Genomic DNA, 18,947 nt, shown 5'->3' with positions numbered 1-18,947 from the left:
AATTACAAAATGATTTAATGTTATTCTACTACATAGCATGACTTGAATAATTTGATATTTACAACTATATATTTCTTTTGAATATTCTTCTACTTGTCTTCTTTTATATAATTTTTTTTTTGTCTCACATTCTCTTCCAAAAAAGGTGTTTGTTCTCTCTCTCTCTCTTATTAATTCTTTCTTGCAACTCTATTTTAAATTGATGATTTTTTTTCTTTTGGTCTCTACTTTTGGATGATACACTTTGGTGGTGTGTTTTTAAGGTTATTTGAGGTGAGATGATTATGTATTTGAATGTCTCTATAAATTATTTAAGTAATATGAATTGTAAATTTGTGATGAGGCTTGGTTATCATAATAATCTTTTTAAGAGAATGAGAAATTCAAATAATTAATTTTGGAACTTAAAAATTTTAACTGTAGAAAAAAAAAAATCCATAACACACTATACAAAAGTTTGAATAATATAGATCACTTGAAAAACGAATAGAATTTCTATCTTTTGTAGATCACTTGAAAAATTAATAGAATTTCTATCTTTTATCTCAAAAGAAATAATGGAATAATATCAATCAAATGCACCTAAGTTTTTTTAAAAAAAAAAAAAAAAACTCAAAATAATAGAATGATATATTTGTAGAGATAGAGAGATGAAAAATAATTTTAGAAATAATATCTAAAGTACATTTTATAGAATAAATTCTACATTATACCAAGTTACAAAATAGTTGTATATTCCCACGCATCGCGTGGGTCTACAACTAGTTTATTATAAAAAAAATAAGAATTTTTTTTTTGGTAAATAAAAATAAAATAAAAGAAGAAGAAGAAGAAGTTGTTCGTAACATTATTGGTTCCAACAAGAATAAAAATATATTCTTGCTTTCTCCTAAACTCTTACCATTTGTTTTAAAAAATATGATTTGACTCCGGATTGCCCTAGATACAGTTCATCGATTCCTACAAGTATGTATCTAATAGTCATTATTTATTAGAAATGAATCTTGGGATCCCAACTTTCTTTTTGTTAATATAAATATGGAAATGTTAACGAAAGCTCTAAGGGCATTTGTTATCGTATATAGTTTTAGGAAAGTATTTATAGGAAAAGAGAAAAAGACAATTAATGTTTTGACAGCTATTCAAATTTTCATCAAAGTGATAAAAAAACTTTCCTAAAATGCTATTAATAATTGCCCTAAAGGTACCCATTAATATTTTTTTTTTTTTTTAAATTTTGGATTTAGTGAAATAATATTTAAAAGTAAGATAGAAATAATGCCCTAAAGAAATAATGTCCTAACTTTTAAGATCTTTCTCTACATGAGAGTTGATAAAAGTTTGAAAGCCTAAAACTTAGGAACTTTTTTTAAAATAGTAAATTACTCTTTTAACCAGTCTCTATTTTTAAATTTAAAGTTATTTAACTAAAAGATAGGGGTATTTTAGAGAGTTTAAGAATTTTTGTGAGGATATTTTAGCTCGCAAAATCATGAAACTTAAATAGGGAATCTTATTATTAATATACTAGATTCATCACACATGTTTTGTGCATGCAATAATGCTCTTTTTTATTTATTTGGTTTTTTGGTTTAGTGTTATAATGTTTAAAAGTATATATAAATAATCATGTGTATTTTTTTTTAAAAAGAAAGAGGTAAGGATTTCTTCAAAAAAAAAAGAGGTAAGATAACGTGGAATAATATTTAAAAATGAGATAAAGATAATCCTAAGTTTTAGGCCAAATGGAGAAGATAAAGGAAAAAACCTAAAATATAGAAATAGTAAATTACTCTTTTAAGCAGTTTGTGTTTTTTAATTTAAAATTATTTAACTAAAAGATAGAGATATTTTAGAGAATTTAAGAATTTGTGTGAATGCAAAATGTTGAAAGTTGAAACTCAAACAGAGAATCATGTTATTAATAGTATATATATATATATATATATATATATATAAACAACTCAGGGTTAGAGAAGGTAGATCCAAAGGTTGGAAACTCGTTTTCCCAACTAATCTTTTAATATTATAATATTAGAAGATTAGTTGGATCCTTATTTTTTAGGCTTGCAACATGTGGTGGGAAAACGAGTTTCCAACCTTTGGATCTACCTTCTCTAACCCTGAGTTGTTTATTTCCACAAGAATCAATAATACCTTGTTCATACTAAATGGTAAGTATTGCAAAAAGACTTAAGAGTTAAGTGGCATAGTCTATTACAGTATTTTTTATTAGTTAAATCTCCCTCTTTTATTGTTGTAAATTGTAATTACTGAATTATAAAAAAGAAAAAAAGATAAGTATATATTTATCATCCGCTATGGATCACAATTTTTTTTAAGAAATAATTACAATATGCAACTAACCCGCAGTTCGAATCCATTTCCTTACACCACCAATCACTTTGTACATGAAAAAGTGCCAATTCAGATGCCAATGATTAGTATATATTTATTATCTGCTATGGATCTCAATTGAACAAAATATGAGTATCTAATTTTTATGACCACAACCTCTAACCAATTCCAAGAACTTCTAACTGACTCCACAATAGTAGCACCGGGATAACATTAATCTCTAAAGACACCGTTTCTAAGATTTAACTAAACCTTTGATTAATAATCTATTTCATCATCTTATCAACAAGTTACACTTTGATTATCTAATTAGAGGCCTACACAAAAGTGCAGCACACATGAACAATTTAAATGATTAGTATATATTTATTATCTGCTTCTACAAATAAAATTTTCCTCTTAGCACAGGCAATTTAGTACTTTAAAAATCATGTCCTTATTATGACAAACTTGATAATTAGTCATTCACATTCAAACAACTAAAAGAAATGGGAAGTCACATTCAGGATGTTGATTGAAGCTTCATCTGTAAGCATTTTTGTGTCTATGAATTGAGTATAGAGCTCTGTAAACAAGGACAAAGCTTCAGGGAGCAGAGAAAGGAAGCTTTGTTGCCATTCTGCATATGGAGCTTTCTCAATTAGCTATCTTGCACCAGAATGTAAGACACAACCATCTGAGGGGCATCATTGCTTAATGATTTTCACCAGCATCAACTTTGCTTCTCCAATAAGTATAGACTAAGACTGCATAAGTTCAGCAAACAAGGTTGTAACTTCAGGGAAAAGAGCAGAAAAATAAAAAATATATATAAATTAACTTTTGTGCAAAGCTTGAGAAATAAAAAATTCCAACAATAGGTTTATTGCAGCAAATCCAACAGAAAATTTTTACTTTGACATCAAAATAATTCTATCAATTAAATAATCAGCGAACTTCTCTTCTGTAGCTCTTCTTTAGAAATGGGCAGTTATATTCTTAAGCTCAAACACATCCCAAGATCAATCTTTGATCTCCCACCCACAGATTCTAGCAAATTCTCAATAAAAAGTACACAACACTGAATATTGTAGTAAATTTTTTCCATGTCCTGGATGTAAGACCATTATTGCATTGCAGCATTATATTGAATTGAGGCCAAAGGCTAGCCACCAATGTATAGCAAAATTCTAATCGTGCCAGATTGAGATAAATCAGCCATTGATAAAACAATATGGAAAATGAAAGCATTGCCTAGATCTATTAATCCCCAGTACCTTGCAATTTGTTGACTATGATTTAAAACTTACATAACCACATGGCGGAATGATGCTTAGCATGAGTGACAACCATACCCAACAAATTAAGGTAGAGAGAGATATAAGAAACTAATAGTTGCATGCCAAATAGAGCAATATTTGAAGGACAAATTTTGAGAAGTTGGTCATGGGCAAATCAATCAATCAATCAATATATTACTAAAAGATGAAGCGTAGTATTGAATGTTGCTACGCTTCCATTAAGCCACATCAGCAGCCATGTCATTATCAATTTTTTTCCAATTTTTTTATACAATTGTTTAACATTTAAAGTGAATTAAAAACTCTATTATATTACAATCAAAATATCATATTTAATTTATCTTATTTTTAATTATTCTTATTTATTATTAAATTTTCAATTCCATTTTAACTTTTCATATCCCCACTACTCTCTACCTTAACTTTCTTTAACCTTTCTCATTCCATTTCAACTTTTCATATCCCCACTACTCTCAATATTAATATTATTCTATCTTTTTATCTTCCTTTATTTTTGACTTTTTTTATTCTTATCCTCATGCTATAAAATTGTCATTCTCCCTCTTATTCCATGCATAATTTCTATTTTTCCACACACAAAAGCCTCTCTCTCTCTCTCTCTCTCTCTCTCTCTCTCTCTATATTTATATATATATATTTTCATTCAATTTTTGGTATATATATATTTTTTAATTTTAATGTAACAGGTTGACCATCAAAACATACTGATACAGTATTGAAAGCTCCACTAAATACATCACATAAATCAGTTTTAGACTACTAGAAGTCAGTTAGTTTGCTAAAATTTAAATTGACAAGTAATCGAGCTTGATACGATTTAGTTTTATATTTTATGTTGTTATCTTTTTTATTCTCATTGGTTGTTAAATGTTATATTATTGCATTATAAAGATAGTATATAAAAATATAATATTATTTTATTACCTAGCATAACTAAAATAATATGGTGTTTATTGCTATACTTTTCATTTTTATTATTTTATTCTCATCTTATTTTATTCAACATTTAAATTTAGCAACATCCTCCATATCATAATTATTTATATTTTGTCTCATTTTTTTAAAAATTAAACGTATAATATTTTATTCAATAAATAAAAATTGTTCTTATAAAGTCTTCCCATGAAATGTTACAATGCATCAATGGAAAAATGAAATACAAAACAAATATCAATTTAAAAACACTCAATTTTATAATAATTTATAAAAAAAAGAATAAACAATTTTCTTATAAAGTATTCCCATAAAACGTTACAATGCATTAATAGAAAAAGAGAATACAAAACACATGCTATTTTAGAAACACTAAATTTATAATAATAATAATAATAATAATAATATCAAACCAAACATATCATAAAATAATAAACTAATAGTTATGGATGTACTAACTTCATGGCAGCAAAATGGAGTAAAATAAAAATAAAAATAAACGTTACAATATGCATATTTAGTACATTAGAATTATCATCAAATTTGGGAAAACAATAGGATGTTAACAAAGAGGGAGAGAAAGAGATTAGTAAAAGAAATCAAACGTCAATTAAATAAATTAATTAATAACCGTTAATTGGAAAACAAAGAGACCGACGGCTAAAGGAGTAAAAAATTAATTAAAGATGACCCTACAAATGTTATTATAAACTTTACAATGCAAATAAATAAATCGTTAAATTCACTTAATTAAATCATATAATCAACAATTAAATAAAATCATACAAAATTTAAACTTGAAACTAATCAAACTTTAATCTAGAAAATCATATTTATTATCAAAACTAAAAGGAAAACATTCTTCAGTAATAATAGAAATATATAAGAAATAAAGATGAAAATTTTCAAAATCTTTTTTTTTTTTTTGACATTTCATTTAACATTATTTAAAAATAATAAAATATAAAGAAAAGTCCTTAAATGCTTATATTCTTCACACACCATGACTTTTAAAATCTAATGAAAGGTTCGAAGAATTTAACTCTCATTTAATGCCTCTATTATGAAAATTAATAGCCAGTAAAAAATGATAATAGTAAGAAACGTTATAAATGAGAACATAAAAAAATTAATTAGCCACTATTATTATGGAATAGATGTCTTTTTTTTATGCATTTAAGAAAATGAAATGTACTGGATTTACTTATTAAGGTATATGTAAAGATTCACGTTAAAAAAATATGTAAAGGTTTTTTGAAAAAAAAAAGTAGATGTAAGGTTTTTATTAACTTAAAAGACAATGAAAAACCAATTTTTAATTACTACAACCGTTGCTACTCTATAAATCACACACAATACTATATTCAATATCCTAAATAACATAGTTAGGCCCTTTTGGATATACACCACCATATTCAACTTATAAATTACAACCCAAATCAATCATACAATTACACAATCAAAGCATGAACATGTAACATGTAACATGTATTACCTTCTGAATTATTGCTTGGAATTTCACAGTTATTGAAAGAAAATCTCCAAATTTAATTTTTAGAAAACATCAAGACAAGGTGAATTTTATTCTTTTTAACTTCCATAGAAAAAAAAATATTACACACATTATTTCAACCCTTATGGAAAAGAAGGTTTACATGTAGCATGCAAAACGTGTTTAATTGATTTAGAGATGTAAAAATTAGTCAACCAACTATGGTAGAATTAAGGTTTCAAATTTTAAATAAAACAATTCTACAATAATAAAAAATTATTTTGTGATAAATATGATTATGAAATGCATTACTTTTCATTAAATTAGTTCAAATTACAAAATAATAATAATAATAATAATAATAATAATAATGAGATTATCATAAAAAATAATCACGCGCAACGCGCGGGTCTGTGACTAGTTAGTATGTAAAAAGGGAAAAAGTTCAAAATCCATGCTTGCATCCCCAAGTGCTCACTGAACATCCTTTCTTTGTCCTCCAAGGTCTCTTGTAAGTGTGGATTCCCCCCGCCCCTCCCCCCTAGTGGCAGGGATTTAGGGCTTATTCAGGGTAAAAAATGATTAGAAGAAAGAATTTTGCAAGGAAAGCATACTTTTTTAATTGATTAAATTAAAATACTTTTAATCACTATGGACAAAAATGATAATGATCTAAAATAAATATATAGTAGCCAACCTCTACTCAAGAAACTATAATGAGCATCATGAGCTACACACAAGCAATCAAAAGCGTGGTCAGAATGACTCTTTTTTGTTCTTATTTATAATTTTAGGGTCACTAGTAGGACAGACTATTTCCTACCACAGAATGCCGATTACTGGAGTAAAATTTTTACTACTATGCATTGCAACAATATTTAATTCCTAAGCAAGATGAGGAGCATAAAAATAACCCAAAAAATATAATTTTAATTTCTACAATAAAACACAGCTACCAAAAACTTTATTTAAATAAGAAGCAGCAATAACTATTGATTTAACAATCAAACAAACAAAACAGAAGTTAAGGGAAAAATATACCATATATGATATATTTAGAGGCTTAACCTTCCTTACTTTTCTTTGTGATTGGTTGTATAGAGCTCGTGCTCATTTTGTTCCTCAACTAAATCCTTGACCTCCCAGATGGTTTTTCTTTTTTTTTTTGGAGATTGATCTTCCTCTTCTTTTACAAATAATCTGTCCATAGTATATATGTTAATCAGTTGGTATAATGCAAATTGTAAAAACTAAAAGACTTCGCCTATGATCTGATAAATGAGTGACAAGCAGATGAAGATTGCATTGACATTTAATCATAGATTACAGTAGGAGACAAGCTAGATATGACATTGTCAATGATTTTAGGAGGCGGAGCTACTACAGTTTTTAAGGGTTCTCCAAAATTCTTATAGAGAGGAGTACTCTTTAATACAAGTTTCAAATGTATAAATTATAATTTTGTACCAACTTCTTGATATCACATAATCCAGTCCTTTCAAAATTAGGGAACTAAAAGAACTCCAATTTAACTCCATGATACAAAAAACCAATAAAAATGGTAAATCAAGCTTGATAAATAAAAAATTTCAATAATAGGTTTACTACAGCAAATCCAACAGGAATTTTTTACTTTGACACCAAAATGACTGTATCAATTGAAAAAATCAGCAAACTTCTCTTCTATTGCCCTTTTCTAGAAAAGGGCAATTGTAGTTGTAGCTCAAACACATCCCAATAAGGAGCACACCATACTGAATATCATAGTAAGTTTTTCTGTATGCTGGATGTAAGAACATTATTGCATTGTAGCATTATAATGAATTGAGGCTAAAGGCAATCCAACAATATTACTGCTTCCATATGCCCAGGATATGCATACACCTACCTAGAAACCTTATGAAATCAATATCATCTTCTTAACAGGCACCATCTCTAGGGAATGCGGCAACACCAATCTGGTTCTCATTCCTCAAATCTCTGATGGCATAAATGAAAAAAAGAGTTTAGTACTGCTAATGAAAAAAGAAAAAAGAAAAAAGGTAACTGGTGTATACACAATTCTCAATACAATACTTCACAAACTCTACAATGCAATTGAATCACTTATGAACTCCTCAAATGTCAAAAGGATTATATCACAATTACAAATCAACTTCAAGGCATAAATCCTTCATGAACCAAGCTAACAGTACCAACGGCCACTTGAATATGTATCAGCTGCACTAGCCATTTAGGCTTTTTGATCGTTTGATGACTGGTCCGCATAAAATTGCGCACGCGAACAATTTAAATTATATAAACAACCTGCTTCTAAAACCAAAATTTTGACTTGACCTTTAGCAATAAATTTTAAGACTCTGGTGAGTCTTTCAGCTGCAAACATGAATGACAAACAGAAGAAGATTTTTTTGAGATTTAAACATAGATTACACTAGGAGATAAGCTAGATATGACATTGTCAAAGATATTAGGAGGTCTAGCCGCAAAATCTTTTGAGGGTACTCCAAATTTCCTACAGAGAAGAGTACTGTTTAACACAATTTTTAAATGTATAAATTATAATTTTTTAGCAAATTCTTCTTGATATCACATAGTCCAGTCCTTTCAAAATTAGGGAACTTAAAAAACTCCAATTTTAAATCCATAAAAAATGAGGAAAAAAAAAAACAAACAAAAAAACCAATAAAATGGTAATTCAAGTTAGATTACCTCTCATAAACCACAAAAGCTGCTCTTGAGCTATGTCTACTCCCATTAAGTAAAACTGATGAAGATACAAATGAAAAATTATCAAACAGATATGCTGGAGCAGTTTGCAATGAAAAAATTTCTTTATTTAGAAAATAAACAATGCTCCAAGTCATGATTAATTGCTTAGAAAAGAATCAATATGAGATTAAGGAACTTTCTTTCAATAGTTAGAAAAGAAATCAAGGTAAGCTAAAGTTCTTCTGAAGGCTAATTAAACAATGTTAAACAACTAATAATAATTAAGTCAGATACCTTGCATTAATGTACGTAAGAAAAATTTCTGTTTATGCAATATCTTCATTTTAGTTTTTAGCCATAGGCCCAAATAAAGCAGACTTGTACTCTTGATACGGTTTCCTACGTCTTGAAGGAAACAAATCAAACTGTGGAGGAAACTCCTTGAGTGAGACAGATGGAAATAAGAAAGCAAAGAAGTCACAACAAACCAATAAAGATTTGATTTACTACCAAGAATGTTGTTCTGTGATTGTTACTTGATCCAAAGTATTTGTAATATCTTCATATCTACTGCTGGTTGCTTCCCCCACTTTGCACACTGAGACAAAGAAAATGCACAAAATATTGACATAAGAACTTCATAAATAGCAAGTACATATCCCTCATTACCCCATAACATTAAGACTAGATGAATGAAAAAGGGATTGAGCGATGGGTTTGAGCTATGGGTGCTTCCCTCTTTCTTCTTAAACTAGTTGAATGAAAAAAAGGATTCAAGCATTCAAAATTATGGATGGAAGGCTCAGTAAAGGTGTTATTTGAAAAATTAACTTGTTTCATTTCATATGTAACCAAATCAAATGGATACTAAAGAAAACAAGATCAAAGGTTAAGCTTGTTCGCAGCATCTTTGTAGTGATAACAGGGCTTTTGCACCATTTTTTTTTATAAGTAATGGGGCTTTTGTACATGAAGCCTTTTGCCTGATGTTAATATTGAATCAGACCTTATGAGGAAAGAACATTTTGCATGATGTTTTGATTGAAAGAGACCAAAACATTACTCTACCCTTAAGGGTTGGAAATAAGTCAGACTTGTACTCTAGATATGGTTTCCAAAATCTACTGCTGGTTGCTTCCCCCGCTTTGCACTCTTCCATGCCATGAAACACTTCTGCCTCCGAGACAAAAGAAAACACACAAAATTTTGATATAAGAACTTGATAAATAGCAAGTACATAACCCCATAACATTAAGACTAGATGAATGAAAAAGTGGAGTGACGGGTTTGAGCTATGAGTGCTTCCCTCTTTCTTCTTAAACTTGTTGAATGAAAATTGATTCAAGCATTCAAAATTATAGATGGAAGACTGAGTAAAGGTCTTATTTGAAAATTTAACTTGTTTCTCTTCATATGTAACCAAATCAAATGGACTACTAAAGAAAACAAAATCAAAGGTTAAGCTTGTTGCAGCATCTTTGAAGTGATAACGGGGCTTTTGTACATGAAGCCTTTTGCCTTATGCTAAGATTGAATCAGACATAATGAGGAAAGAACATTTTGCATGATGTTCGGATTGAATGAAACCAAAACATTCCTAAACCCTTAAGGATTGGAAATAAAAGTAGTTGACCATGGATTAAAAAGCAAATGCAATAGCATCAGAAGAAGAAAAAGAAGAATATAAAGTTACCTAAAGGTGAATCAGAATTGAACTCCCCAGAGCAAACAATTGTAATATGGCTTCATTCCCGCCTTCTTCTACCTTTTTCCTTGAACATGTTGGTGACTAATTCAGGGATTTCCTTTTTTGAATGTCATTCCAAATTGGGCAACTAGCAATGGTAAAAAGAAAAGCAAGCATTTATCATCTCATCCCCTCCACTCCTGGTGGTAACATCACACTCTTTCCCCTCTTCCATGAAACAAAACTCTTCAATCACTAAGACAAGAAATCCGCACGCCTTTGTATTCATCAATCTCCAAAATGTATAACAATAAACCATGAAAATTAGCAACCAAATTTAAAGCCAAAAACATAAGGCCAAAAATTAAATGAGTTAAAAACTAGTCAATTACCTAGCTCACCTTTCATCTGCCACCATATAATATGGATTAAACATGATATGTTCCATGATGCACATCCCTTCTTCGGTTATGAAATGATAGAGGACCTGATTCTTTGGCCCTTTCTCAAATGTGCATCAATGTGTGAAAAATTGATTCATAACAAAATGTACATCCCTAGATATTAGAATCAGATGTTTGGTTCAAATGAGGAAAGAATCAAATATTTAGCATGAGATTATCAAGGATGGGCAAAATGATAAGGAAAAACAAATAGATGATTAAGAAGAAAATATCGAGATATACCTCACAGTAGTGGAGTAAATGATCCAACTAACAATGGTATATGTAGTTTCTTCTTCTTTCCTGCTGGTAACGGGCCTCTTGTACCTCACACTTTTCAAGTAATGAGATACTTCAAACTCTAAAACAAAAAACAAGCATACGATATTTCTTTATAGCTTGATAAATAGTAATTACCTAACCTAACCCTATAACTTTTGTACTTGATAATTAATAAAAACATTTTAAAGCCTTGACAACCCCTCTTTTTCCTTAAGACTAGCGTTACATAAATTTCTTTTCATGTGTCGCCAACTTGGATTGTCTAAAAAAGAAAGCCAACATGTCAAGTTAAAATTTGTGTAACATTCATTAGGTTTTTTTTTTTTTTTTTTTTTTCAAATAGAGAATCTTCTACACCAGATTGAACCATTTATGTCAGTGTCTTTGTGAGTTTGGCCAGAATCTTAAATTAATCTACCAAAGTTGTAATTATTATGTTTTTGAGGGATGAGTAGGATAATTAATTGAAATTTGGGTGAAATAAAGAAAGATGATGAAGAAGAAGGCGTTACCCATGACTGAATCAGAGTTGCAACGCCAAATCAAGCTAATGCTGAACTTTTCGGACAAATGCTCAAACGCAAATAACTTACACCATCACCATCCAAAAATCCGAATTTGTAGCAAACTTTGTGAACCCTAAAAAGGGTGAATTTCTTGTCTTATATATATATATTTTTTAAAAATCTATAAATCTATATCATAATATTTTGCTTGCAATTGATTAATTACTTGGAAATTGAATAAACTCACAACAACAATGATTTTGAAGAGACCAGCAACTTTCAACTAGTGATACATGGGGGAACTAGAAAACTGCAACCTGAATATGCATTGTATAGGATCAGTAAATAATGTTAAACAAATGGTACCACATCAGCACTTCCAAATGAGCATTTAACAAGCAGAGGAAATTAACAAACATCAAGAAAATGATCATTCCAATATCTTGATTATCAATTCTATTCAAACTATAGTGAATATTTTGAACTGTTCTATACTCAAATCCATGGATAGTGGGCCAAAAACTAGAGCTTGAAGCTTACCAATGGAAAACATAAATTGGTATTCAGTAGGACACAAGACAGTTCTGCTTCAAAATTTACACGAGCTAAGAATTAACAACTACAGAAGTACATGTTTCAAAACATTAGGTTCATCTTTGTTGAAGTCTGATCAATATGGACAGAACCTTAATCAATTTATAGAGTCACATAATAAATTTATGGAGATTAAGATATCCAATTAAAGCATTAACAAATTTGTAGTTATTTATGCATAAAAAGTCATTGATCTTATAATCGACAGGAAAATGTTAAAATCTTACACTATGAAGTGTGATTAGATCTTATTATTTAATACATATATCAAAAGCACGCACAAAAAAGAACATAGGACTGAACCGTTCGTGTTCGTGTCTGAGATTTTGGCCAAAATCTCATAAAAATTAAGTACCAATTGTATTTCTTTTTTTTGGGGGGAATTTTTGACAAACAAGTAGGAAAAATAATTGATATTTAGTACTAATAAAAAAAAAGAAGATGAAGCAGAAGAAGAAGAGTTAGAAGAAGTTACCTTGACTAGATCAGACTTGCATTACTGAATAATGCCAAGAATGAACTTCAGCCACACTCACACAAATCATCTTTCACCATCGTCATCCAAAAATCTCAACTTGAAGCTAAAATCATGAACCTAGAAACATAGAAATCATCAGTCCTCTTCTTCAGTGTCCTCTTTTTTGTCTTCGTCATCTGACTAGTGAAAGGGCCAAAACTGCCCAAAAGAAAACCATATGAGTTATTTAAACTATTAGCAACACCCATGTAAATATTAAACTATTAAAGAGTTAGAAAGAGGTAGGCATTTGAGTTGTTTTCTCTATATGTCAATGAGTAAGATTTGTTGCAGTGATCATTTTTTATTAGTTTAAACAATTTTAGATACATCACAAGATAACTAAATCTAAGCAATCACACGCTTTGCTAGTTATGTGAATCTAATTCAAAGTACTCTGAATCTAATTCAAAGTCCCAGGTACTAGATTTGACAAGCAACACTGAATCAAGCCAAGAATGGACTTTGCCAACACACACAGTATAGACAAAAATCATCTTTCACCATCATCATCATCCAAAAATCTCAAGTTGAAGCTAAAATTCCTGAACCCAGAAACACAGAGATCACAGGAACCATTTTAGTTCATCGTCTTTCTACATGAGCCAAAAGAAAACCATATGGGTTATTTGAGATTAGTGTTATATATCCACAGCCTTAAATCAAAAAATGAGGAAAACCCATATAAATAGGAAACGTAAATGAAATAGAAAGATATAGGTAGACATTGGATTTGTTTTCTGTCTATACATACGCAAATGAACGAGATTTTTAAGGATATTCATTTGGATATTTATTAAGCAATTTTAGATAAATCACAAAATAACCGAATCTAAACAATAAATCACCTAATTCAAATGACTGAGAACCAGACAAATTCATCAACCAGCATTTTTTTTTTCCCAATGGGAAATTTTGGCAGACAAGTAAAATTTTTATTAACATATTATTGATATATTTCAAAATAAAAGAAGAAGCCCAAGGAAAAGAAGAAGCGTCAAAAGAAGTTACCTTTGGCTCTGCCTCATTTTCTCGACCGTCTCTTTGCACATAGAACCTATCAATCCATATGTTAGGAATGTGGGAAATCTTGGGCCACTCCTTTCCTGTCCCTCTTTTGCAGTGTTCCTTCAGAATTGGACAAATACGAATCTCCAATTTTTGTAATGGAGTTGTACAAAGGAAGTTTGGCAGCGACTTTAACTCTTCGCAGTAGTGAATTCTCAAATCTTGAAGACGTGGCATAATAGTGAATCTTCTGATACAGTCTTCTTCTTCTTCAATCCCATTCCATTCTTCCCAGTTATAGACTTTCTCAAATGAGAGAGATATCAAATTTGGGAATAGTGGTATTATTATATCGCCTTTCTCCTTCTTTTCGGATTCTTCTATTCCCATAAATTCAACCCCTAACTTTTTCAATCTTTTAACATACCACATATTTAATGATTTGAGGAATGGAAGTTTCCCCAAAGGAGGCAAACACTCTAAAGATGAATCGTTAATTCCAAGTTCTTTTAAATTGGTTAAGGACATCATCCAATTAGGAAACATTATCGGTGCCTTGTAACTTACAATACGTAAATATTCCAAGTTAGGAGGTGGCTCTAAGGCATCCAGAACCAATGCATCTTTCTTCCTTGTTATTTCCTCACCATCCCATTCTTTAAACATTAGAATCAAAGTATGAAGGTTTATCTTCTTCTTCAGTTGTGCATTCATGGCCTCGCATTCATCTACCTCGCTTCCCAACCCAGATATTACAAGAGTCTTCAGGTGGTTCAAATTTATTAATTCTCCCAATTTACATCTTTCGCTATCATCCTTACCATTTACGATGAAATGATATAATGTTCTAAGAGAAGTCAATCTCCCAAACCCTCTTGGAAACTTTACATTTAAACAATTATTTCTGAAGCTCAAATTAAAATGTCTCAGGTTAATTAGTTTACTCATTCCCTGTGGCAACTTTTGGAACTTGTTGCCATCAATTATAATTTTCAAAATTTGTAAATTGCAAAGATTACAAATGGTTTCAGGCAATGCATCTCCACAATAATTGACTAAATTGAGATACCTCAAATGTATGAAATTTTCCACAGCATTTGGAAGATTCCACACTATACCACCAGATTTAAAATCCAAAGTTAATATTCGTAAACATCTAAAATGCTGAAATAAAGTAGACAACATATAATCACTTCGATTTACAAAAATGAGGGTGCGCAAATTTTTTGCACTATAAATGGACTCAGGAAATTGGGCTTCTTTGTAAATTTCTAACTCCAAATGGCAGGCAGTTTTATAATCAGTTTCCAACCCTATGTTAGAATTGATTGTGAAGCATACATTTTTTGACATTAATTGGGCAAAGTCATGCACTATGTCATGCATTTTGCACGTTATTATTTGGCCATCATTTTCATCTTTCTTAAAATCTTGGAAGAAAGATCGTATGGCTAAATTTTCAAAGTACTCTCTAGCAATGATTTCCATCTCCATATTTGTCTTCGAGTTGATATATCCTTGTGCCATCCACATAAATACCAACTCACCGCTAGAAAAGACATAATCTTTTGGAAAAACAGCACAAAATGAGAAGCATCGTCTCAATGGTGAGGATAAATCATAATAACTCAGTAACAACGGTGCATAAAGACTTTCTATTTCCCCAACTTCTAATTCCCACAAATTGCTATCCAAAACTCTCCTCCATTCTTCTATACTTCTCTTGAACTGCATTAGACTTCCTAGAGTCTTTGCAGCAAGTGGCAAGCCTTTGCACTTTTCTACTATTTGCCTACTGAGGCCTTCTAGTTGCTCACATTGCCTAGGATCCCTATTAAAAAATGCTATTTTTTTAAACACCAACCAACAATCTTCTTTAGACAATACCTCCAAATTAATCATGCTCCCACGTCCCATAATCTCCGCAACTTTGCTTTTCCGTGTGGTGACTATAATTCTACTGCCTTGGGCAACAGATTTGAGTGCAAATCTGAATGGCTCCCACATTGTGGAGTCTTCCGTCCACACATCATCAAAGATAAGAAGAAACTTCTTTCCCCTAACTTTATTGCAAATTCTATCCAATAGACTTTGCAATGCAGTCAAGTTGGGGGATTGATGTTCAATAGATTCAAGGATTTCTTTGGCCACCTTGCACTGATCGAAAGGGTCAGAAACACAAACCCACACTTTTATCTCAAAATGTGCCTTCACCTCATTATCATTATAGGCTAGTTGGGCAAGAGTAGTTTTTCCAATACCACCCATGCCCACTAAAGAGATGACATGGGGGTTTCTTACTTCTTCACTACCCTTGCCCAATAGGATGCTCACTAGATCATCCCTAACTTTATCACGACCAAGAATTTCAGACACATCAACAAAGGAAGTTGTTCTTGGTCTCTCAACTTCTTCATTGCCCCTAGTCAATGCAAACGTGTACACCTCTCCCTCTCTGTCAATCTCATCTAATTTTTCATTAAGTTCTTTTATCTTATGAGCAATATCACGATGCTGCAAAAGAGTAGGAACTGAGATGAGGGGCCATACCTTCCTTTTCTTAGCAGCACTGCTAGTTTCAGCTTTTTCTGCATCATCTTTTTGTTGTTTCTCAATCTCTGCTTTGATCATGGCAGTGTTCCACTCATCCAACACGTCGTCCATCTGGTAGGATACGTCTTTGAGCTTATCTAACCAAAGCTTCACAGCTTCCTCCTTCACTTGCCGTTTCTCTGCATCGTTGAGCATTGCCTGGATGGTGTGGAATTTGCTTTCAAGCTTCTGGACTTCTCCCTTGACATTAGCAATCGACGTGAACTCTGTAGTAATGAGAGAACTAAGCTGGTCCTTGATTGCAGAAACAAGAGCCCAAGCCATAGTTAGAAGTTGGAAATGGAAATTTGTTTGGTTAACAAAACTACACGAGTACTGAAAGAGCAAATCGCAACTGGTTGAAGAAAGAAGAGACCAAAGAGGAGATTAAAGTTAGTCTGAAAATGATATAGCCAAAATATATATTTTTAGGCTAGCCCTGCTTTCGGTTATATCTCTGCTTTCGGGTTTTTTTTTTTTTATTTTTGGGAAAGGAGTCTCCATTTTTTTTTATTAGGTTAAAATATAAAATTGACCATTTAACTTTCTTTAGATTTTATTTCAGTACTTTAACTTTATATTTTCGTTTATTTTAGTCTTTTAAGTTTCAATTTTATTCAATTAATATTTTTCCGTTAACTTTTGTTAAAATTTTAGAAAAAAAAAACTAGAAAATATTTTTCAATCATTAATTAAATTCTTTTAATTTAAAAAATTTGAAGAAAAATTTATAAAATTAAAAAATTAACCACAACATATAACAAAAGTTGGTAAAAAAACCTTAATTAAATAGAATTGAAAGTTAGTGAACTGAAATGAAATCTAAATAAACTTAGAGGGTGATTATGTACTATTCTATACTTCTTTTTTCTTATTTATTTTATATCATTTGATGATGTTATGGGTAAAATTTATTCCATTATTATTGTTTTTCGGATTATTGTTGATATTATTTTATTATTTATATTGACAACTGGTTATTTCAACATTTTTAAAATATTTTTTGTGAAAATTTTTGTGATTATAAACTTATTTTCTACCATTTTGCTTAGAAAGCTCAAACGTGAAATGTTTGACCGTAATGACCGGTATGATTCTTAGAAAGTTCAATGACTTCTTCTTTCAAGGTTTCACACAGTAACTTCCTTGATATTGCAATGTGATAAGCATTAATTGTCACTCGGATGAAGTTTAAAAGGTTTCACGTGCATTTTAATAATTTTTCTGAAACTTTTATTTGATTATTTACTGTAAGTTAACAAAAATATAGTGCACCTAGAAAAAGTGGAATTTTAATTAATTTATTAATTTATTAAGCCGATAAAAGAAATAAATAACCTAATCATTTGTTTTTCTTAGAGATAAATACAATATGCTACAAAACCATATGTCAAATCATTTCTCCCTTAAACTCCCAAGTACTTTGTGTATGTGGATATGCCAATTCACCTAATCTTCCAAAACTTAGTCTAGGCTTACAATATTTTTTTGAACTATTAATGTCGCTTGTTATAATTAGTAAATAATAAAAATGATATTAATGATGAAGCGTATTTTATGTTGCTTCTATCACAATTTAAATTTGTTGTGAAGTATCTCTAATTGGACTAAAATGCAAAATCAACACAAATAGTTGGAGAAAGTACAGGCACCATAATTGTATTCCAGTACAAATTTTCATAGGTAGCCCATCTTTATTTACTGCAATCCACTACTTTAAATCTAAGGGCCAACTTTGGTTTAGTCCACCATCAGCTCACACCACGATTGCTAAAATCAAACTCTTATATAGGATGAGAGAGAGAGAATCACACGGATCGGATTGTAGGATTGAATTGAGGATCAAAAACCTAGAGGTTATATCTAACTATCAAAATATGTTGAAGAAAAAAATAAAGAAAAAATTTGACAAAAATTAATTATAAAAGGCAATAACTGCTACGTTACAAATTACTAATACATAGACAAACTTGAAACTCCAAATTTCAAAATTACATGTTCCATCACCCGAAACATACTTAACGTTATAGCGCAAAGAACAATGTTTCTAATCATGTACACCATGGTAATAACACAAGCATATAAGAATGAATATTTTCTAAATAGTTATTTCTCACTCATTCTAAATACAAATGGGTCAAAATTGTATTCATTTTGAAGTCTTGGATATATACTTTATAATGGATTAAGTAGCACTCAAATTTTTTAAAAGTTAGTCCAACATTCAGATGAAGACCACACCGTCACTATCTAAAAAACTTGAGGCCAACTCTGGCTGATGAAGACCACACCAGACTTGATCAGATCCCAGTTCATACTGATCTCTTCTCTCTAACCCACTATTAAATTTCCCCACATACTACAAAGTCATAAACTTTATTTATTTTGGACTATAGTTCTTTTTTCTTTGGTGAAAATGCATTTTTGGTTCCTACATTTTAGGTCAATTCCCATTTTGGTCCCAAAATTGATTTTGTTGCTAATGTAGTCCCAAAAAGAAGAAAATCGTTTTTAAAATGGTC

At 30.4% G+C, this 18,947-nt stretch overlaps 1 protein-coding gene and 1 long non-coding RNA gene across 10 annotated transcripts; both read right to left on the bottom strand.

Annotated features, from left to right (window-relative positions):
* Positions 1–2,697: 2,697 nt before the first annotated feature.
* On the bottom strand, positions 2,698–9,974 carry LOC115981967. 4 transcript variants are annotated; one of them, XR_004089493.1, is made up of 7 exons: positions 9,803–9,974; positions 9,307–9,394; positions 9,091–9,221; positions 8,797–8,851; positions 7,973–8,064; positions 7,153–7,284; positions 2,698–3,104 (listed from the first exon to the last, which is right to left on the bottom strand). It is a non-coding gene; the product is annotated as an uncharacterized LOC115981967 (long non-coding RNA). The 4 variants fall into 4 exon arrangements; XR_004089490.1 differs by having other exon boundaries at positions 9,865–9,974; XR_004089491.1 differs by having other exon boundaries at positions 7,162–7,284; positions 9,865–9,974.
* A 521-nt stretch (positions 9,975–10,495) lies between these two features.
* LOC115981965 (putative disease resistance protein RGA3) lies at positions 10,496–16,826 on the bottom strand. Of its 6 annotated transcripts, XM_031104415.1 has the most exons (7): positions 13,837–16,826; positions 12,784–12,903; positions 11,962–12,031; positions 11,721–11,847; positions 11,170–11,259; positions 10,876–11,040; positions 10,496–10,776 (listed from the first exon to the last, which is right to left on the bottom strand). In XM_031104415.1, the coding sequence occupies exons 1-2, from the start codon at positions 16,708–16,710 to the stop codon at positions 12,850–12,852; spliced, it is 2,928 nt and encodes a 975-aa protein (XP_030960275.1). In that variant the 5' UTR covers positions 16,711–16,826; the 3' UTR covers positions 10,496–10,776; positions 10,876–11,040; positions 11,170–11,259; positions 11,721–11,847; positions 11,962–12,031; positions 12,784–12,849. The 6 variants fall into 6 exon arrangements, with proteins under 6 accessions (XP_030960275.1, XP_030960277.1, XP_030960274.1 ...); XM_031104417.1 differs by having other exon boundaries at positions 10,876–11,287; XM_031104414.1 differs by having other exon boundaries at positions 10,876–11,259.
* Between the last annotated feature and the right edge of the window lie 2,121 nt (positions 16,827–18,947).

This window comes from Quercus lobata, chromosome 3 (genome assembly GCF_001633185.2).
Source record: "Quercus lobata isolate SW786 chromosome 3, ValleyOak3.0 Primary Assembly, whole genome shotgun sequence".
Classification (NCBI taxonomy): domain Eukaryota; kingdom Viridiplantae; phylum Streptophyta; class Magnoliopsida; order Fagales; family Fagaceae; genus Quercus; species Quercus lobata.
This window is presented reverse-complemented; position numbering and strand designations above follow the sequence as displayed.

Coding starts and splice junctions, on each gene's coding strand:
- LOC115981965 (XM_031104417.1), bottom strand. CDS start 16,710: ATGGCTTGGGCTCTTGTTTCTGCAATCAAGGACCAGCTTAGTTCTCTC. Junction 12,904..13,836: donor AAAATGAGGCAGAGCCAAAG/GTAACTTCTTTT, acceptor CTATGTTTCTAG/GTTCATGATTTTAGCTTCAA.